Source organism: Lissotriton vulgaris, chromosome 12 (assembly GCF_964263255.1).
Source record: "Lissotriton vulgaris chromosome 12, aLisVul1.2, whole genome shotgun sequence".
NCBI classification, from domain to species: Eukaryota; Metazoa; Chordata; class Amphibia; order Caudata; family Salamandridae; genus Lissotriton; species Lissotriton vulgaris.
This window is the reverse complement of record NC_141700.1, coordinates 741,483,951-741,507,581: the sequence shown is the minus strand read 5'-3', so window position 1 is coordinate 741,507,581 and position 23,631 is coordinate 741,483,951. Positions and strand designations below refer to the sequence as shown.

The 23,631-nt window shown below is 42.3% G+C and overlaps 1 protein-coding gene across 1 annotated transcript; it reads right to left on the bottom strand.

The window, feature by feature from the left end:
• Positions 1–6,439: 6,439 nt before the first annotated feature.
• On the bottom strand, positions 6,440–20,563 carry LOC147678519 (vomeronasal type-2 receptor 26-like). The gene is made up of 4 exons (XM_086945665.1): positions 20,468–20,563; positions 12,796–13,023; positions 7,451–7,574; positions 6,440–7,365 (listed from the first exon to the last, which is right to left on the bottom strand). Exons 1-4 carry the CDS (start codon positions 20,561–20,563, stop codon positions 6,440–6,442), a joined length of 1,374 nt encoding a protein of 457 aa, XP_086801791.1.
• Positions 20,564–23,631: the final 3,068 nt, after the last annotated feature.

Here is a 23,631-nt window from a genome sequence, read left to right as displayed (position 1 = left end):
TGCTTAATGTGTTTAACTGTCATCACCGGTCTCTTCTTCCAAGATTCAGGTTTAACTAATTGCATTGGTTTTAGCTTTTCCAAAGTTTAATATTCAAAATGTGGAGCTGAGGACCTCCCCTTGTTTCTGACAGGATCCTTTATGTTTTTTTAATGATGTTGCTCATAGGACAATTGTATTACCTCTGCTGAAATCCCTAAATTTTGTCCAGGTGAAGCCTGCTCTCATGTACCTCAGTTACTTCCGGATGCTTATGTAAGCAATGTTGTTGCTTGCTTCCTGGCCTCATGGTTGAGGCTGCAGAAGGCATCTAGCATATGTTTAGGTCCTGCTCGATCTCTGCCTGATCTCTGATTCATTATGCACTTTATCTTCTGTAAGACACTTTTTGTGACTGTCCAGTGTTCTGCTCCACCAGCTGGTTTTGACTATGAAGTTTTTTATCTGATTAGTTTTTGTTTTATCATCGCAGGAGGTTTCAATACGTATATATTGTTTTGACTCCAAATAAATTGGATGGTTTACATATCTGCCTATTTTGCACACTTTATTGTGTTTTGCTGCTTTTTTACAATTATTTTAGGAGGATTGAAGAAGCACATATTGCCCTGACTGTAACAGTTTGGGTGGTTATATACTTGTCTGTTTTTCCAATAATGTCTTCTTGTCTTTATTATGTATGGTTTAGGTCCGAGCCGTTTGCTGGATTTGAATGTATTGTACTCAAGCATGATGTATTGTTGTCTGCTACTGTAACGTTAGGTCTTATTAAGTGTGCTCTGTTTTCAGTATGATTTTATTGTATGGACCACATATTTGCCTAAATTGCACATTTCTTTATCCTCTTTTTCAATCATGTTCTGCCCATGAATGTAGTGGTGTCTCAACTTAAGATTGTCTTATTCTATATTTTTATTGATTATTTTATGTGTCTGGATGTGTTATGTTTTATCGATTATTTTCTGCAATGATGTTACAATGTACTTTTATAGTCTACATTTGATCGAATAAAGTTAATATGATGATGATGTAAAATAATGCAAAGTAGTGTGAAGCACTATTGGTTTGCATTTTGACACTATTGCAGCACCCTGTAAAGTAAATAATGTATCAAGATTTTGTGCTATTTTTGTCTCTTTTTCTTTTTTTGCACATGCGCTTGGTGTCCTATCTCCTCGAGCTGCAATGAGTGACATCAAAGCGCTATGATCTCATTTCTTCTAGCCATGGTATTTCAGTAAATTGAAATCCATGAAGAATTATCAACCCTGTGACAAAATATCATGGTAAACAATATCGTTAATAAAAATATTGTGTCAAAAATATTGTTTTCCACAATATCATGCTAATATACTTTTAATGGTAAGTACAAAAATATTGGGAAACACATAATTGACTCTAATATCATCCAAAATAGACAAAAATATTGTTAGACCTAGGGGGGTCAGGGTGTTTCTACCCTGCCCCATTTTATTGTTTTTTAAAGTTTTTCTAACCTTTTTGCTTGTCGGTATCGAACCACAAGATGGTGGGATGATGAGGTCCGCTTATGTCCTGATAACCTCAGGACTAAAGTGGAATTAATCTCCCAAGTAGCAGTGAACCAGGAGGGGCGTTTGCAGAGTGATGTAAAAAGGGGGCATGGCCTCGGACCACTCTCAGCAATCCATCTGTGTGGGGCTTACTAGAGATAACAGAAGGGATAGCTGGCCCCCAGGCACCCTCATCAGGCAAGGGGACTTCATCCCCCAATCAAGAGCGTGCCTGGAGGTGCGTTTGCATGGCGGTGGAGAAAGGGGGCATGGCCTTTGTCCACCTCTCACCAATTCCACTATCTGGGGCATACTGGAGGTATCAGGGAGGCTAGTTGGCCCCTAAGGACCCCCAGCAGCGCAGGGGACTTTAATCCCCATCCAAAAGCGTGCCAGGTAGCGCGTTGGCAGAGTGGTGGGCAAAGGGGGCGTGGCCTGCTATGAGAATCAGTCAGGAGACAGCACTCTACTCACCCTTGAGGGTCTCAAGGTGCTGGGGGAGTGGAGCTTAACAATACTGCTGTTTAGGACTTACTAGAGGTAATAGGAGGGGTAGCTGTCCCCCAAGGTGTCCTTGGGGGCCTACTACCACTCCTGCTACCTCCAGTAAGTCCCACCCAGTTGGATTGCTCAGAGGTATTCGGAGGCCACACTCACCTTTCTCCACCACTCTGCAAATGTGCCTCCTGGCATAGTACTGGTTGGGGGATGAAGTCCACTTTACTCCTGGGGGCCAAGAAGCTTTCCTGGTACCCCTGTAAGTCTAACGCAGCAAAATTTCTAATCGTTGTTCGGAAGCCCAGTCCACTTTCTGCACCACTTTGTGAACGCGACTACTATGTTATGGTTAGAAATTAGCATTTAAAGAACCTTGGAAATTCACTGGAAAAAACATAGGTTTCAAGGACGTTATTGTTACAAGTTAGCATTAAAAAACCTTGGAAATTCACTGAAAAAAAACACAGATTTCAGGGATATTATAGTTAGTTGGACGTTTCACTCATACAAAACTAGAGAAATTAGAATATTATAGTTAGTTGAGCTAACTATAACTCGCGTTCCCGCAATGCAATGGGGAAAATGTCACATATTTTGTCCCTGATGACATGGTCTGTGACATCACTGATGACATCTCAAATGACATTACTGATGTCATCAGTGATGTCATTTGAGATGTCATCACTGATGTCAATGACCATGTCCTGAGTGAAGTAATATGTGACGTTATCAGCAGTGCATTGCGGTGACCCGAGTTAAAGTTAGCCAAACAACTATAACAGCCTAATTTCTCTAGTTTTGTACGAGCGAAATGTCCAACAAACAATAACGTCCCTGAAACCTGTGTTTTTTTCAGTGAATATTTATTTGTGTGTGTTTGTTTGTGTCTCAGTGTGAGTGTGTGGGTGTGGGTGTAAGAAGAAAATGTAAAAAACATCAATTTACATAATAACTATTCAATAATAAAAATGAGAAATTAATCCATATTTGTTATTTAATTATTAATAACTAACGTCCTATCCTGTACCCCTACAAATCTAGTAGCCCACACCTAAACACTGACTATATAAATATCTATTCCATAAGTTATACATTTTAAAGAAATGAAATATTTAAATATCAACTATAATTAATTGTTAATTAATCATTATGTATTTAACTTCCCACCGCTACAGACCTAGCATCCCACAAATAAATAAAATAAAATTAAATAAATAGCCCCCCATTTACATATTTAAAATTAAATTCAATAATCAATTTACAAATTATAATAATTATTTAATCAATTAATAATTAATTATCATCAAGCCCTATACCCTTACACACCTAGCATCCCACAACTAAAATATAAGTAAAATAAGTCAGAGTTCCATATTTGACATAATTAGAAATAAATCAAATAATTAACGACTATTATTATTACTTAAATAAATTCTGGTCCTATACTCCTACATACCTAACAGCCTGCAATTATCATATGACAAAAATGACTCCGTATTACATAAAGGACATCATATATATTAATCATATAATTGAATAAAAAGTATTAAATAATTCTTAATTATGTATTGCCTAGTTACCTTCCCACTGTATCCACCTACAAACCTAAGAACTTCTACAACTCTATAAAATACCATTAAAAATTACAAACAAATTCTAAATCAGTTAAAATTAAATTACAAGTTATATTAAAAAAATAACTTTTTTTTATAAACAATACTGATACATTCTATTAATATATCAACTAAAACACATTACAATAATTAATAAACAATATTTTAACCACTATGTTAGTGAGAATGATATTCAAAACATCAATATTATTGACAACGATATCACTTACCTCTAAAACAATATTCTCTTCTATGATAGTCATGCATCACAATATTTGTGTATCACAGTATTTATTTACCAATATTTCTGTCTCCTGATATTATTAAACAATATTTTGTCCAAACCCCGAGCAATCTTTTCCCCTAGTGTTGGGCTATTATCATTAGTCCAGTGCTCCAAAGTGCAAGGATATTTACACATATCCTCACTCAATGCTAAAACTGAGAATTTATTGCAAAGCAGTCATGAGTGTATACAAAATGTCCTTACAGCTAAAACAAGCATTTTATATTATGAACGTTCCAAGACATTGCACAGTCATATATGGCCCTCATTTCAATTCCAACTGCAAACTACACAGTTTACGCTTATTAAAAAGCCACTGTCCTTTCATCAGCTTTGTGCAGTAGATCAAGCTTTTAAAAACCTAATACTCCCTGGCTACAAATCTGACACACTTTCAGGCTATTGAAAAGCTGGATGAAGCAACTCAGTAATGATATCAACCAACCATACCAGCAGCTAGGAAGAAACAGTACCGCAGTACCACAGGATGGGCGTCACAAGCAGTATCAGGAAATGCATGAAAGTGCCTGATATCATAGCATACCAATGAATTATTCTTGCCCACACCCTAGAAAGCCCATTACTCTGGTAATAACTTGTTTTGATATTGCCCTTTGTGACACTCTTCTAGCTTCTCTAAGCATTCAAATACAAGTGTTACCGTTACCAATGTAATGGTACTCAATTTACCCAGCTTGATTGCTTTCAAATTCCTAACCTGCAAATCAAAGCAGATATGGACGTGGGGAAGTGTGGCTCAATGGTTAGAGCGGCAGACCCTGATGCAGAGGTCTGGCCTGGGACCAGGGTTCAATTCCCGCCTCGGCGGGTCTAGGGCTCAATTTCCTCGGACCTGATAATTCTCGCTTCGGTGCCTATTCTAATCATGGGTCCCACTCTGCAACTCTGGGCAATAGCTTGCTTAATCTCCATAACGGCCCCAACAGCGCTAGGATGCCTGGCTGCACCTTGGGGGTGCCCAGGAGTGGGCGCCTCACAGGGAAAACCAGGAAGGGTTACACAGCGGTATGCGTACAAGTGCCGGAGAGACCCCATGTGGGGTGATTTGGGCGCTATACAACTACTACAACACTTACATTTATATATATCAGTGATGAGTGTTTAGGTCGCAGCTCCATCCTGCTGTCATAATGCAATAATGTCTCCTGTTTTTTGTCTGGATACAAAAGCTGCTCACATTCCAGATGCTAAACAACTGATCTGTACCTTGCTTGCACTGAAGTGTACAGTTACATGGCCTTTATGTTAGTAAAAACCAGACTCCACATTCAACGGTATTCTGACCGGTCTCATGGCACTTTCACGAAGGGGCAGTGAGATAAAGACCATTCACAGGGGATAGGCGAGAGGATCTGGTGGCAGAAGAAGAACTAGAACCAGGCCAAGAGCTTATGCTGAACATCATGCTTTGCAAGGCATAGTAAATCTGGAGTAAAGCAAGGTAGCACAAGTCCCTGTCTTGCGTTCCTCTACCTTGGAAAGGCATTACATGGGTGGAGAGTGGGTGTTACCATGCACCAACCAATTGCTTGTGAGCATTATAAGACTTACTAATACTAGTAAACCTCGGCATGTGTCCAAATGGTATGCCTCTCCAGGTGAGGATTCATGGATTGCTATTTCCTCTTTCTACTTGTGCCGTCTTGTACAGCATTATTAGAAAGAGGAAAATGGCCCTGGGGATTGCCTTTTGTGCAGGAAGGTGACCTGCAATGTCACAAGGGTGCCTGCATTGGCACTTGGGAACTGCATTTGTGCTAGCACAGGCAGAGAACAGGATTGTGCCATATGTTCATGATAATTGCACATTCTTGCTCTCTCCCTTTCAGACAGTGCAGCGCAGTAAGGCATCTTGTGGCGTTGAGTGAGCTTCTAGTAAATCTTGGCCAACCAGAGTCTAGATACGATGACCTGCATCAGTAGACAGTGACGAGGGACTCCAATTCCAATATAGCAATTCATGATGCACTACTTTGTCCAGTTTATTCAATTTTCACAATTTCAAGAAAAACTGATTAGAAATTGCAGATTTTGTGTAATAAACTCTAGAGGATACATTGGGGTCAGATGAGAGCACTGATGGTGTAGTGAAAGTCATTGCATTGGCAATTTAAAGTGTCTTACTGAAACAGCATTGAAATAGTGATAGACATTTAACTATGTCTAGTCCAGAATTTCCTCTTTCTTTCAAGGCTAAGTGACACGGGCTACCGTCAGTGATATTTGAAGATGAATTTTAATTGTCATCAATTATTTGAGTGACTTGAAAGGTATAACAGTTGAAGATGAAAGAGCATACAAACATGTTTAAGTCACAATTCAACCATAGTATCATTAGAACATACAGAATGCATATTCAGATATATATTCATATATATGTCCTCACTAGTACCATTGTACCGTATGCTATCTGGCTTCAATGCAAACTTTTGCTGTCGTCTAGATAAGAGGAACATTATCAAAATTCTGTTTCACACATGATTTATAAGTTACTTGAATATTGTTCTGTTTTCCTTTAATTTTTTGCCCATCAAATGTTCCCTTGTATTAATTTCAGGACTTAAGAGGATCATATAACATTTTGTAATAAATATACAGAAAAGTAATGCAAAGGCTGAAGACAAAATTGCAAATATTTCCATGGCCACCATGTACTTGCCTCGAGTGCTGAGATAGGCTGGAATAAATGACAACCACACACTGAGGAATGCAAGCATGCTAAAGGTGATAAATTTAGCATCATTGAAGTTGCTTGGCAGATTTCTAGCTAGGAAGGCCACTATGAAACTCATAGAAGCAAGAAGTGCAAGATATCCCAGCATGCACCAGAAAGCAATAGGCGATCCTTCATTGCATTGAATTATTATCTGTCCCGGATTAACATTGATGTCATATTCTGTGAATGGAGGTTTAAAAATTATCCAAATGACACAAAGAAAAACCTGAAGGAGTGTGCAGACACTGATGATGGTGTAGGACAATTTGGGGCCAACCCACTTCCTCAAGTCACTATTGGGTTTCGTAGCATTGAAGGCAATGACCACCATAATGGTTTTAGCCAAGATGCAGGAGACACAAAGAGCAAAAATGATACCAAACATAGCCTGGCGTAGAAGGCACTTCTCAGGAGTGGGATGACCAATAAATGTCAATGAGCAGAGAAAGCAGAAGGTGAGCGACAAGAGCAGAAGGTAGCTTACGGAGCGGTTGTTGGCTTTCACAATCGGAGTGTCCCGCTGATGGATAAATAGGGCCAAAACTGCTAGGGGGAAAAGTGAGGAGAAAATAGAGGTTGCTGCTAGACTGAGGCCTAAGGGTTCTTCATAAGACAGAATCTCAATAGTTCTTGGTATGCATTGGTCTTGGTTCACATTCGGCCACTGATCCCAAGGACATTTGAAACACTCAGTAGAATCTGCAAAGAAAAAGCAACATGCACCTCTTAAAACAGTACCACAACATGACTCCCAAAGTGCATTAAAAAAATCTGATTCATATACCAGTTTGGTTTGAAATTTCTCCCTGGGGACATGGCACACAAAGAAAGCAGCATGCAGGTTCTCCTTCACTTGCCATTTTTCTGGTCCCAGGGGCACAGCTAGGAGTACACAGAGAGAGTGGTACCTGAAATAGTATTCAAATAATCTTCATGTAATACACAATTTTACTGATCCCACCGTATTATCAAATATAGTAATGAGCAAGCTGTGTATCAATTTTATACGGATGTGTTAAATATCCATCTATGTACAAATGGCATTTAGTATGTAAGGTGTTTCTCGGGACTACATTTCAAAACACAGGCACTTAATGACAGCTACAACATGGACGTGCAGCAGACGTGCACTTCTGGTGTGATGAAGATGCGCCAAAGGCAAGACTGTAGGTGTCACTCCACAACTGGTCTGCACCAAGGGCCAGGAATCTTTGCTATACAACACCTATTGCTACCCTGCAGCAACACTCCATGCCCTTAACCCGAGTCATTGCTCCTTATGCTGCTGTCATGCCACACCACACAACACTAAGGAAATGTTTTCCTGCACTTCCTGAAAGCTTTGATGCGCCCACACCAAGCACTCACTGCACCCGCACCAACAGCGCACAACATACCACTCTCTCACACTCATTGAGTCCTGTGATCTCCCACATAATACTCCACATGCCTCTCATGCCTCTCAACAAACAATCACTCACTCACCAGACACCACATGCCTCTCATGCCTCTCAACAAACAATCACTCAATCACCAGACACACCACTGAAATCTGGGCCCTGCTGCATGACAATACCCCAAGAATACTTTTCCTCATGGATACTTAGCTGAACCCCTTATCGGCACTTGACATCACCAAAGCCATTCCCCCAGGGTACAAGATCCCCAGGCAGGACAGACTTTGTAAGCCAAGAAGCATATTTCCCATCTACCACAAGAATGCCATCAGTTGCATCACCTCTGTGAACACATCATCTTCCAACTTCTAACAACTGTTGTTCAACGTCATAGCTATACAGCACTCTCATTTAACGACCACCTGGACCACATACCGACTTCAGCAATGCCATCACAAACGTTGTCACTCTTGGTTCTAGCAATTACATCACACTTGGCGATCTGAACTTTTACCTGAAAAACCACGCTGATCTCATCTCAAAAGCACTCATCAAAAACATTGTCAGTCTGGGCCTCGCCCAACAAATAAGTATGCCTACCCACATCTCTGAACACCTCCTGGCCCCATTTGTACCACCTTCAACAACATTCAAGTCGAAGAGCCCACATCAGTCTCCTGGACAGACCAGGCCCTCATCATGTTCACCATTCCGATCTGGGGCCAATGAACATGGACCACTACCAGACCAGACCACCAAAACTAATTGCAGCAGCTTCATTGACAAGTACTGGGATACCACTCTTAGTACCAACCAGCCCAAACACAGCAACAGCCTCCCCAAAGCCTATGAGAATTTCAATAATTGGATTACCTTCTGTGCCGACTCCCTACCCTCCCTCAAACACTGCAATACAAGATCTAGAAGACCTCAGGTCAGTTGGTACAGGAAGGAACTCAGACTGATTAAACCCCACTGCAAACAGCAGGAGCACAAATGGAAAATGAGCCAGGACAATGCAGATTATGGTATGTGCTACCTGCCCCGCACCTGTACCACCAAATGGTCCATACCACCAAACATGCCACACTGGCAGACCATATCGCTGTCAGCCCCAACAGAAGCAAATAAATCTTTGCCATTGTGAAGGATTTCACCTCACCAGTGGCTGCCTCAAACTCTCTCATCCCCTTGCAGGGCCTCTGCAACAATCCCTCCCAATTCTTCAGTAACAAAATCACCACCATTTACAGCAACTTCATTCCACAACTGGACCCAACAGACCTATCCAAACACCTCCCTATCTTATCCACAGAGCCAAAGCTAATCACATGGCATGTTACCACCCCAGAATAATCCAACACTACCATGAAGTTCATCTACTGAGAAGCCCCATTGGACCCCTAACACCACTACATCTACTCCAAGGGACTGCAACCCATCACCACCATGCTCATACCCATTCTAAATGCCTCCTTCGTTTCTGCTCCCTTCCCAGGCATTTGAAAACATACCACTTTTGTTCTATTGCTGAAGAAATCTTACATGGACCATGCAGTGCGACTACAGACTGATCTCCCTGCTACTGTTGCTGGCCAAGGTCCTTAAGTAACTCATTAAGAGACCCCTAACCAAATATCTCAATGCCCACCAACTCCTCGACACCACACACCCAGGTTTTAGACCTAAACACAGCATGCCAACTGCCCTTGACCCTGCCACTGAATTTTGGGTTTCGTGTAATTTGTAATACAATATCCTCAACTTCAAGAAAAGATTTGCTTTCTGAAATCCCAATTTTCTGGAAAAAAACGTGTCTTTTCTGTGCAAATTGTCTTCTCAGCACTACAAGCATTTTCTACAAGTTGTTCCAGAGCCACCTGTGTTATGAAGTTCAAAATATGTACACTTCCATAAGTCAGTTATGAGTCTTCACATTATAAACACAGATAAAAAGTTAATGGCTCTGGTTTTAACAAATGTTTGATGCAGATCCATATGCCCAGGTGCAGAAAATATATATGGCACATAATATCTTCATGTGCCCAGGCGCATTTTCCTATGACCTCTTATACCCTCCAATGCGTTCATATTTACTTACTTTTGTTTGTCATATGCAAACAAAACTTAATGTTCCAAAGAACTTCCATTATATTCACTAGTACAACAAACACAAAACCAGATGCTGCCATGAGATACCATGTCCAGGTGTGACCATAGCATGCCAGGTATTACACAATCTGAAAAGAAAGGCAATGTATGAAAGGTCGAGCCTTGTATCCCTTATACTGCCAGCTTTTGTAATGTGTAATTTCATGTCTAGATCCAACCATGCTATGCGATGGTATTACCAAATACTCAAATGCAAACACGGCCTTCCGGGTACCTTCATGCATGCCTAGGTACTGCCTTCGTATTTTGAGAGTAATTTCATATAGACTAGTACATCAATTATAGACTGAGACACCTCCAAAAATGCCCAAGTACTATCATCTTTTGCCAGGTGCAGCCTAACAGCAAGTGAAAACTTTTATGCCCATGTGCTGCCCAAATATGCTATTTCAGCCATAGATATCAGAGGAGTCTCACACAGAACATTTCAGCCCAATATACCTAGATATTGTGGTTTCGGACCAAGGACAGACATCAAATTCTCATATTCCCCAAATAAAAACACATGGTTGCCTAGGCACTTCAATTGAATAGCAGCTGTAGTGTCCCACATACTGTAGGCTAAGTTACAACCATTAAAATGCACATGTACAGCATTACATGGTAAGGTCAGCTACAAAAGCCTGGACACTGTCAAGATAAGCTCAGGAAAATGACACATACCCAAATACAGGAGTACATGTCAAGGTACAGCCTTGGCAAGGCACAGTACAGCTATGTGTTCAACAATAGATGTCATGGTCCAGAAGCAACATCTTTTGCAGGCCACCAGGCCCCTCTTTTCAATCAGAAAAAAATGTATGGTCTTTTGCCTGATAGAGGAGATGTGAATACTGATCTGGCACCGACAGAGGTAAGCAGTGGGGCGGCGCACAATAAAGAGGTGGTGTGGCGGGTGGAGGCTGCATGAGGGAGGGTGGGAGGGGGAGCACGTGCACAGGAGTGTAGAAAAAGGATAGATCATCATACCAAGTACACTCTGCCCTTCACCAGACAACAAGACAGTGAGGACATAAAAAGAGTAGTCAAACAATGATAATACCCTCCTTGTAACATGGGTTTTGTGCTTTCCAACCAGAGGGGAGAAATCAGCCTACAGAGCTAGAATGATCAAACTTTCAACTAGTTAAACACTCTCACTCCCTTACCTTATACAGTGCTCCAGGCACTTGCCCACAGTAGGTGGGTACAGCTTAAATGTTCCATGACTTTCTTCTCCTCAGACTTCTCAATAGCTAATAGTAGTGTTCTTCAGGCTCAGTGGAAAGATAAATAATGGGAACAAATATGCCTTATAGTGAATACAATACCAAGCCTTCCTGCACACTCACTTCACATGCCAAGCCAGCACTGAGTTTGCACCAGGCCCATTGCTGTGGGTCAGATTAGTGGCTGCATCTTAGGAATTATGGGCAAGAGTTGCCTGTATTCTATGCATTAAGAAATAAAGAATCACCAGTGAAAGAATGTGGCACCCTTAGCTACTTATAAATAGGTTATTATTACTTGTTGCAACTTAAGTGCAGGGAAAGGTGTTACATTGTGAGCTGTTGTTTTAATCCACCACCACTTTTCCTCTAACCAGCACAATGCTTGGGGTAGACCTACCTATACATGCCCTTCAATCAGCACTCGCTTTCTATACATTAGATGTCAGAATTGTGATTAATACCAAAAGACATTTCCAATATCCCAGGAGATATCTCAGATTTATGACACACTTCTAGGCACACCAATGGGTGATCAGTTTTTCAGGTGACTGTTAAAAGTCTATCAGTAAATTAATTTTATCGACTTGAATAATGTTGACTTGAGTTTTGTTGTGTTGTCACAACTGGGTAACCTCTTTGCCGAGTCAATGGCCAATGGTTCTTAACACATTGACTTCTGTGGATGTACAACATACAAAAAAGTGTACATCAAACAAATATGACATTTATGTAATTGTATTTTTTTTTAATTCACAAATGAAAACATTTATAAAGATAGAATTTTCCATTTTAATGGGAAGGGTGGAGCTTTTCACAATTTAGTTTTGTTTCTAAAACATAGAGCAATATGCTGGACTTTTGCTGGTGCATATCATTTCTTTATTTGAGGCCACCAGTCTTCCCAATTAGAATCTATTTTCTGTACTTGCACTGCTCCTATATAACAACCTAGGAATACCAAGCACATTTTGAACCTCCATTCTCAAATCCCTTCTGATTTATAGAGTGGTCTGAAGCTTTACATTTTAAGTTTTGCTTCTTTAGATACATGATGTTTATTAATTTGCAGATGGTATTTAATTTTTCCAATGGTTGTGGCACCCCTGAGTAGCTATTGCTGACCAAACCCCCTCCCCAGGGCAATTTAGGAACTGCTGTTTTAAGCTCCCAAAAAGTGGATAGGTGTCTCAGATAGGCTCCATCCTCAGGTGCAAAGATGTACATTTTGAGAGAAGAGAAATAAGTCATCTTTTCACCAAACCAGCATGGCTGCCTCACACTGGGTTGGCTTGGAGCAACTCAAAGTTGTATTTGAACAGTTCCATGCTGTGACAGCTGTTATTGCCTACCTGGTTTTCCTGTGTATTCCACAACATAGTACTGGTGTTGAGCAGGAACCTGCTCCTTGCAGGTGCATTGCCTTTGTAGCTCCCCACTATCACATGCTTGAGGGTGCCATCAATACCAGGCTGCCAGTTCACAATATCGTACTGGGTCTGCGAAATGCCTCCAACATCAAAAATCAGTTCTGAGCCCGCTTCCTTCTGAGAACGGACATTTCGAACGTAGTGTAGCAACTGAATGTAGGGAGATAGAAGATTTTAGCTCTTTTCATATTAGTCATACTTCATATTAATTTGACAACACTCAACATAAAGCTAAGAATACCCATATACTCTGAGGACATGTGAAGATTCCAAGAGAGTGACACAAACTGCATTATAGATTAATCCTTTAAACATCAGTTCTTGGATATTGGTGATTTTGTCCTCCTTCTGTGGCCAGTGTGTAGATACTCCCACATCTGTATCACTCATACTTCAGGCCTTGGAGCTGCACAATGCAGTTAAAAAATACCAATAGATTTATAGTGCAGCCTATTATCTTTACACCAGTAAGGTGACTGACCAATTCAGTAGCATGCTCATTACACTGATAATGCTCCTTTTCTACTTTCTATTGCTTCCCATTGGTATATTTACTATTCTAACCTCTGTAATGTATAGGTTCTCAGAATACAGAAGATCTCCACTTAGATCTGCCATGATAGAAAAAAAAACACCTGGCCTACTCTCCATTCTTTACTACAGAGCAGAGATTATGGTCCTTGATGAGGAAGTAGGAATGCAGGCCTGAGGGATGGGGTGAGGGTGGAAACATTTGTGGTGGTTATTCAAAATGCAAAACGGGAGCTATTGAGGAATGTATAAAGCATTGCTTGATGGTGAGGGGGTGAATGTTCTAAAATGTACTAGTTCACAAAGGCATTTATGTGTACATAAAGTAGTATGCCTGAAGGACTGCTTCATGTGTCTTAAAAGGATATTGTGCCTTAGCCACCAAACTATCCAAAAGGGGAATCAAAACAAACATTCAATTGATAATCTTAAACTATAAATACAAATAGAAAGGATGATGCCTTCTAAGCACTTTTTACAAACAGGGAATTAGACATTTCAGGTATGATTCACCAAGGCATTTAGGAATGGATAAATTATGTACAAATGTCTTTGAAGGGCACATAGATTTACATCCTTTGGGCCAGTGGTTTTAATGCCCATGTGAGTTCTTTACCCTTGAAGCTGCATATGGGATTCTTGCTATAGCGGAAAAAGGTCAGTCTTACTTAGCACATAGTACAACACTTAATGATGTTTTTAAACCTTGTTTTTGCTGATGAGGTTTGCATCTCAATATAAGTACGTCTCTAGAAAAAAGTAACAAGGAAGATGAAAAGACTGTCCGCCAATTTGGCACTGTCATGGTGTCAGAATGAATATTACAACCATCAAAATAGGGAGGGAGACCTTATTTAGGACAAGCGAAGGTGACATGCTTCATCATAGGGTTTCCTTCCTCTCGCTAATGCTGCAAGGTCATTGGTGTGGGCTACAACTCGCCACGCTTTGGGGAGGAGCTGAAGTGTTTTCAGGGCAGGAACTAGAGGAGTCAGTGCTGAGGGGCAGAGTGCGAACAGGAAGGGGGTTAAAACTGTACAGGAGGCCAAATAACCTTCATTTTGCGGTCTCCTGGGACAGGATTAAAAATAAGAGAGGACTTGGGGTGATCAGCTCAGATAACCCTAGAGTAGGTCAAGGTTTTTCTGCCCTGTCGTGACCCCATACGGGGTTCAGGGCCATTCTTCAGGAACCAATTGGCTAGTCACTCTGCATGAAAATAAATAAATATCTATATATGTAAATATACTGGCCACCAAGATTCAGTAGCCTCTCGTTTAGGCGATGGACGGGGTTTGTGGGGGTAATGGGTCCACCATCTATCTGCAATACAGAATCAATAATCAACATAACCAATAAAGCATGTCTTAGTATGTCCTATTTGTTTAATACAACACGGTCTCCATGTCAAAACAAACTACCAAACAGAATATGAACATTATTGAATCTCAGAGGCCTTCACTTATTGATGACTTAATCAAGACCACTCTCCAGCCTATAAGGTGACACCACTCTTTGCACAGCTAAAAGTAAAAAAAGAAGAACCAAAAAATCACATATCACAATCTTGTGTTATTTAGTTTATGGTAAGAATTATGAGAGTATGATGGGTCTAGAAGTAGATCTGCCAGGTACTGGAACATGAAATGATAACACATAGTGGGGTCTGGAATTATATATACTAAGCTAGTGTGTGGACGGATTGATGCCCATGATGCGTTAAGTGCTGGTGTGGTGAGGTTTAAAGTAAAGTGCTGAAGTTGGAACTGGACCATAGGGGGATCCCATGTATTGCGGTGTCCAAGTATATGCAGTTTAACTCCAGGTTTTATGTGTGCTGCTAATCAGATAAATGCAGGGTGACTGCCACAAGCGAGTGCTCAATTGCATTTAGAAGGGATCAACAAACAAAATTACATGTAAGTAAAGGGAAGAGCTGGACCCACCTGCAGCCCTAAAAAATGTCAAGGGCACGACCCGAACTCCAGCATAATTGGAGTTGCCCGGATCGCACAAGCCCTACTGCAGCTCCCTTTTATGAAGTCCATGTTCAACTAGTGTGGTGTCCCAACGAGAGGCAGAGGAGTCTTCCAGGAGAGACTAAAAGAAAATAAGGTAGTCGCGCTTGGCAAGACTTATCGGAGAAAGACGCTCACAATCATTGGAAATGTAGTTACCTGTGGCATGTGCACCCAGACTCATTATCCAAAAAGTATCTGTAGGAAATGTAGTCCCCTGATACAGGGACCTTCATCATTAAGCTATGTGTGGATTGGTCATTATGGCGCAGTAGAGGAAATGTGGCACGCTGCCGGTAGGACTAGGGAAAAGTGGATTGTGACAACTTAACTCGATATGGGCAGGTAGGCCGGTACTGTTCTTTAATATGGGGACACTGATTCCTGTGTGCTCCCTGAGATACAGGGATAATCATGGTATCTGAAGGATCAAAGCTCATCTGGATGTAGAGTACATATGGATCCAGTATCAGAGGAGTGAAAGCAGCAGTGTTATGCCATGTTTGAGGGGTGTAGTCATGATTTTGGTTGTGATTGCAGGAATACCATGTTGATGGAGAACAACTGTGAGGTTTCATGTGTGCAAACTGGTAGGGTACATATGGATCCAGTATAGGAGGAGTGAAGACACTGAGAGAAAACAGAAATTTGCTACGTTTGAAGGGTGTAGTCATGATAATGTGTGTGGTTGCATGAGTACTGTGTAGATGGAAAGCGGCTATGAGGCTCCATGTACATAAGCTGGTAGAGGGAATTCAGGCTATCGGTGGGTTGAGGTCATGAGGATAATAGTCGGGGTAAAAACATATAGTATGTTTCTAGTGCCCTAGAATGATCCAGGGGTTCTCTTCGTTCAGGCCCTGTGTATCACAGCGGAGGCTGAAGATCCATAGTTGTTCCCTGTTAAACAGGACGGATGCAAGGATGCCCATCGTCAGGAGGTAGTGGGGTGTGTCTATGACTGCTCATTTGAAATCATTTTCTGTGTTGCAGTGTCCAGAAAGTGTCTAGTGAGTTTGATGTTATATTTCTTACATCTTATTTAGCCACTATGTCCACTGTCCGTAGTCTTACCTTGTGTGTGGTCATACCCACATGGATCAGATTGCAAGGGCATCTTAGCATGTAGATAACCCATTTGTGTTGTAATTATTTACAGTATGTAATTCTCAAGGGGTTGTAAGGCCTGAGCTCTATCTGTGACGTGGGATTGGTGTAAGGGCAGACTGAGCGCAACTCACAGGAATAGTGGCCCTTAGGAGGCTTAGCTGACCATAGGGTATTCTGGTGTGACTCACGCAATGTGCAGGGTGGTGGTATAGACCTGGTGTGTATCAGGATGTCCCCAATGTTCTTGCTGCATTTAATGGCAAATAGGGGTTTTGAGTAGCTGGTTGTTTCACATATTGAGACTGGATCAATTCTTATTTATTGACTGCTTGATGACTGTATGTACCAACGCAGACCAACCTGTCCATGGGGATTTTTAAATGGGTTTGAAGCAGGGCTTCTCTATGATTATTCCTTGCCCTTTTGAATGCTTTGTGAATGATATTGGCAGAGTAAGACCTCCTTAAAATTCTACGCAAGTTCCTTCCCCTGCTCCCACTGGCGCGTAGGAAGATTACGGTCCAGGCCCTTATTGTTTCGAGGCTGGACTATTCGAACGTCTTATTTTTGGGTCTGCCCGAATACCTTCTCCAAAGACTACAGGTGGTCCAGAACTCGGCGGCACGGGCCATTTTTGGCCTACATCGCCGAGCGAGAGCTTCGGACCTTTTACATTCTTTACACTGGCTGCCTATTCGGAAGCGGATTGTTTTTAAAGCACTTACGCTGGCGCATAAGGCATTTCATGCTGTGGGAGCTGAATATATCCAGAAACGGCTTGCCTTCCACAAACCGGCTAGAGCCTTAAGATCGGAATCTCTCTGCCTTGCCGTTGTCCCTGCTGTCAGGAAAGCAAGGGTTCGGGGGACGCTCCTTTAAACACTTGGCGCCCCAGCTTTGGAATGCCTTGCCTTTGTCGCTTCGCAGTACATCTAATCTGCTGGCCTTCAGAAAGGGTCTGAAGACGTGGCTCTATGGTCAGTAATTTGTTCTCTCTTTTTCTCCTTTTTCCTTGCCCTCTGCAGTTTGTTGTGGGTTAGAAAGCGCCGGGACACTCTTTGGAGTAGCCGAGCGCTATATAAGACACCCATAACATAACATAACATAACATAACATAACATAACATAACATAACATAACATAACATAACAGACAGGTAGGCACATAGGCCCTTATTTATGAGGCCTTGAGTCAGTTTTGCGCCGCCGGTGCGTCACTTTTTGTGACGCACCAGCGGCGTAAAATATGCGCCTTGTTGCGCCATATTTAAAAAGTGATGCATCTAGGTAGATGCGTCACTTTTTAACCCCCTGCGCTACATTATACCTGCATCAGGTATAATGTATGCAGAGGGGGCGTTCCCCCGCAAAAAGCCTCGTAATAGTGACGCAGTGAAATCTATGAGATTTCACTGTGTCACTTTTAGGATGCTGTTGCGCCAAAATCTTGCGCCTGCCTCACAGCAGGCATAAGACTGACGCAAGCCCTTTCACATGGGGCTTTCCCCATGTGAAAGGACGCATTGCTGGAGTTGCGTCACTTTTGTGACACACTCCAGAAATGCGTCACTTTTGCGCTTACAGATACGTCAGAAATACTGACGTATCTGTAAGTCTTTGCGACATGATCCGTCATACATTAAATATGACGCATCATTGGTGTCGCAAGGAGTGCGCAGTGAAAAGTGACGCATCGCTGTTTTCACGCAGCGATGCGTCACTTTTCATAAATGAGGCCCATAGTGTGTTAACATACTCCTTAAATCTCATTATTTCTGTGAAATTTCTGGGTATTCTCAGAAACTGTCTGACTTGTAGATTATTATCCAGGGCCCGTGGGTGAAAGCTGGTGTAGCATAGTAAAGAGTTGTGAGGCATAGGTTTTCTTTATAGCTCCTTGCAGATCCCACCATCCTTGAGATATACAACCACAAATAAAAAGAAGTGAGGAAGGTCTTGCTGAATTCACATGTACATTTTTATTGGGGATTCATTGTGTTGAGCCAGATGGAGAAGGTCTCTAATGACTCTTCAGTGCCTTCCCATAACACTAGTATGTCGTCAAGATAAGCCCCCCATACTTTAAGATTGGCATAGTGTGGATTGGCTGGTTTATAGATGTGTTGGGACTCGAAATTGTGCATGTAAATGTTAGCCATGCCAGGGGAAAAGGTGCTGCCCATCAATGACCCAGTGATTTGCCAGTACAGGTGTTCCTGAAACTGAAAGAAATTCCCTTTTTTGACGATGGTGGCATAGTCCATCACAAAAGGGGGGTCATGTCATCCCATATATTGTGATTCAGAAGCTCCTTCTCCTTTTGTAAGGACTCATCTTCAGGAATGGTGGTATATAGGAATTCTACATCAAAAGAGGCTAAAAGGTGTTTCTCAGGGATGAAATCAATGTCGGTAAGTACGTTCAGTATGTGTATGGTGTCTTGAAGATAGGATGGCATCTCTGCTGTTATTGGGCGTAGGAACTAATCTACAAATTGTGAGAGTGGTTGAAGTAAAGATTCCATTTCACATCAAATGGGTCTTCCTTTTGGGGGTCTGGTGAGTTCATGTATTTTTGATAAGATGTAGAAGTAAGGTGTTTTGAGATGGTTCTGTACCAATAATTCTGATTTACCCTTGGTGATCCATTCTTCAAACTTCCCTCTTTCCACCAAGGTATTGATGGTAGCCAATAGGCTCGGGGTAGGGTCAGTACATAAGCGTTGGTAATATCTCCCATAATTAAAGTTGTCAGTAACATTCTTCTTGGTAGTTCTGTTGTCAATAATGATTGTTGCTCCGCCCTTGTCAACCAGTTTGATGACTAGCTCTCTGACAGATCCTTGTTGTTGGAGACAGTGTAATTCAGCTTTGGACAGATTAAAGAAGGGCATTTTAACCTATTGTCTCAATCTGTCAAATTCCTTTATCACTGATTTCTCAAAGGTAGCCAATTCTGGTGTAAAGAAGGAGCGGTGGGTTGAAGGTAGGCTTGTTTTTCAGACCCGTATATGACCACATGCAAGGTAGGACTACGTATAGTAGAACATCATAGCTTGACAAGATGTATGAAATATAACAACAAACTTACTAGTCACTTTCTGGACGCAGGCCACACAGAAGATGACATCAAATGGGCAGTCATAGATAAACCCCACTACCTTCTGATGATGGGCACCGACAAATCCATCCTATTCCACAGGGAACAATGATGGATCTTCAGGCTTCGCTATGATACACAGGGCCTGAACAATGAAATCCCCTCGACGATTCTGGGCACTAGAAGCATACTATGTGTTCTTACCCCAATGATTATCCTCTTGACCTCAATCCACCGACAGCCTGAATTCCCCCTACTAGCTCACATACATGGAGCCTCATAACTGTTCTCCATCTACTCATACAACCACACCCAATATCATGACTACACCCTTCAGACATAGCAGAATACTGATTTCCCTCAGTTTTTCACTCCCCCTGTACTGGATCCATATATATTCTACTAGTTGGCGCACATGGAACCTCACAGTTGTTCTCCATCCACACAGTATTCATGCAGTCACATCCAAAATCATGACAACACCCCTCACACATGGCATAACACTGCTGTTTTTGCTCCCCCAATACTGGATCCATATGTACTCTCCATCAAAATGAGCTTTGGTCCTGCAGAAGGCCTGTCTGCATGGTGTCACCTTTCCTCTACTGCACCATAATGACCACCCCACACATTGTTTAATGATGCGGGTCCCTGTATAAGGTGACTACATTTCCTATGGACACCTTTCCGATCATGAGTCTGGGCACACTCACAACAGTGAACTCCAACTCCTATGATTGTGAACATCGCTCTCTGATGAGTTACGCCAAGAGTGAATACCTTCATTTCATATAGTCTATCTTAGCAGATTCCTCTGCCTCTCGCCGGGACAACTCACCAGTTGATCACAGATGTCATAAAGGTGAGCTGCAGTAGGCTTTTCACGGTCCGAGCAACTCCGATTATGCTGGAGTTCGGACTGCGCCCTTGACATGTTTTAGTGCTGCAGGCAGGTCCCGCTCTTCTCTTTACATACAAGCAAATGTGTTTGTTGGTCCCTTCTAAATGCAATTGGTCACTCACTTGTGGCAGAGGCCTACCACTTATTTTTTTGGCAGCATGCACGTAACCTGGAGTTACACTGCTTGTACTTAAACACAGCAATACATGGGAACTTGCTCCGGTCCGGTTCCAACTTCAGCCCTTTACTTTAAACCTCACCACACCAGCACTTAACATATCATGGGCATCAGTCCGTCCACACATGGTATATGTAATTCCAGACCCCAGTATGTGTTATCATTTCATGTTCGAGTACCTGACGCATCAACTTCTAGACCCACCATATTCTCATCACTTTTACCCTAAACTAAATATTACAAGGTTGTGATCAGTGTTTTTTTTAGTTTTTCTTTTTCTTCTTTTTAGCAGTGAAAATAGTGGCGTCACCTTATAAGGTGGAGAGTGGTCTTGATTATGTCATCAATAGGTAAGACCACTGAGTTTCAACAATGTTCATATTCTGTTTGGTAGTTTGTTTTGACACGCATACCATGTTGTATTAAACCAATAGGACATACTAAGACATGCTTTATTGGTTATGTTGAGTATTGATTACGTATTTCAGATAGGCGGTGGACCCACTACTCCCACAAACTCGGGCTATCTCCAAAATCGAGAGTCTACTCAATCCTGAAGCGGGGTCACCACAGGGAAGAAACATGCTGACTTACTGTAGGGGTATATAAGCTTTTTTATCCTATCCCAGGAGACTGTGAAACAAAGTTTATTTGGCTTCCTAAACACACTTTTAATCCCCTTCCTGTTCGCACTCTGCCCCTCACCGCCGACTCCTCTGGTACCTTCCCTGAAAACACCTCAGCTTCTCTCCAAAGCCTGGAGAGTTGTAGCCTACACCAATGACCTTGTGGCCTTGGTGTGAGGAGGGAACCCTATAATGAAGCATCTCACCAATGGCTGAGTGAGGGTTCTTGTCTTAAAAGAGGTCTCTCTACCTCTTTTTTGATGGTGGTATTATTCCCTCTGGCACCGTGACTGCGCCAAATTTGAGGACAGCCTTTTTATCTTCCTTGTTCCTTTTTTCTGGAGATGTACTTAAAGTGAGTTACATAGTTAGGAAGAAAAACCAAAAGATTGTGGAGGATAGTGAACGAACCCACATTTAGATTAAACACAGTGAAGTCAGAAGATCTTTAACAAAATTAATTAGTGAGAATAGGAGACATTTCAATGCATGCATGGATGACTTTGTTGATGGTCTTGAAATTAAGAATGCCTCTGTAGAAATAGATGTACTAGAGCTAACTGTTTGAAAACAGGAAAGGGGTACAACCGATCTGGGTGGTTTGATACTAGTTTGACAAGGGCGCACAACGATTTACACTCCACCCTTAGTTGAATACAAAGGATTAAATAAGAAGTTCTGTTGTGTAGATGTAGGTATAAGTCACTACTTTCTGACAGAAAGAAAAACATTAAGGAGGAGGCTTGGACAGCAGCAAAACTCCTCCACAATGACGAAGGAGCATTGAACCACGGACTCAGAGCCAGCAGCTGAAAAATAAAACAATATCTTACTATCATTTACATTTTTTAGCTGCTGGTTCCTTCTGAGCCAGCGTGTGCAGGGAGGGGTGGTTGGAGGGGGGAGGTGGACAGGTTTGGGCACTTTCTAAGTGTGCAAGTATGTTTGGATGGCCATCTTAGGCAGGCCAAACGTATATGCGCTCTTAGGTTTCTTCAACCTAAGTGTGCATCAAGGTGCTAGGGAACTTGTAAGGACAGGGCTGCGAGCGTATTTTACTGGAACTTTACCTGTTGGCAGAATACTTGTTGAACAGTGATTTTAGGAGCCAGAAAGATCAAAATTTGACTTTTAATCGGGGGGCTTTTAAATTGACTTTTTAAATGGGAAATTAATTCAGGTACACTGACATTTCTCCACATGCTTCAAGTCCTTTTCCCTGCCTCGCCCAGCCGTTTTCTGTGAATTGGTGTTGGCGGCGGTGGGCGCCATTTTAGGTGTGGCTGGGGGTACGCTCTAGTCGCGCCGGCCTCCCGCCCTCCCAGGCTATTTAGAGCTGCTCTTCCACGATCGCGCTGCCTATTGGAGCTCTCCCTAGCTAGAGAAACTAGGGCTGCGAGCGTATTTTACTGGAACTTTACCTGTTGGCAGGATACTTGTTGAACAGTGATTTTAGGAGCCAGAAAGATCAAAATTTGACTTTTAATCGGGGGGCTTTTAAATTGACTTTTTAAATGGGAAATTAATTCAGGTACACTGACATTTCTCCACATGCTTCAAGTCCTTTTCCCTGCCTCGCCCAGCCGTTTTCTGTGAATTGGTGTTGGCGGCGGTGGGCGCCATTTTAGGTGTGGCTGGGGGTACGCTCTAGTCGCGCCGGCCTCCCGCCCTCCCAGGCTATTTAGAGCTGCTCTTCCACGATCGCGCTGCCTATTGGAGCTCTCCCTAGCTAGAGAAACTAGGGCTGCGAGCGTATTTTACTGGAACTTTACCTGTTGGCAGGATACTTGTTGAACAGTGATTTTAGGAGCCAGAAAGATCGAAATTTGACTTTTAATCGGGGGGCTTTTAAATTGACTTTTTAAATGGGAAATTAATTCAGGTACACTGACATTTCTCCACACGCTTCAATTCCTTTTCCCTGCCTCGCCCAGCCGTTTTCTATGAATCGATGTTGGCGGCGGTGGGCGCCATTTTAGGTGTGGCTGGGGGTGCGCTCTAGTCGCGCCGGCCTCCCACCCTCCTCACCCCCTATATAATGTGTATCACGGCCAGACGGCGCAGCGGGCTGGCGCAGCGGGTGGGCAAGATTCTCCCTGCCAGAGTTTAACAAGGCTCTGACCGTGGAGGGGCCCCCAGGAGGCAATGGCGTGGTTACGGCAAATAAATTGCTCAAAGACCGCATCACGGCTGCCCTGGACTGTACGGCCCCACTGGGCCGGTCAATAATGGGAGCCCGCAGACAAAGATCTGCTCCTTGGTTCAGCGAGGCGCTGCGCTGTGCCAAAAAGGACTGT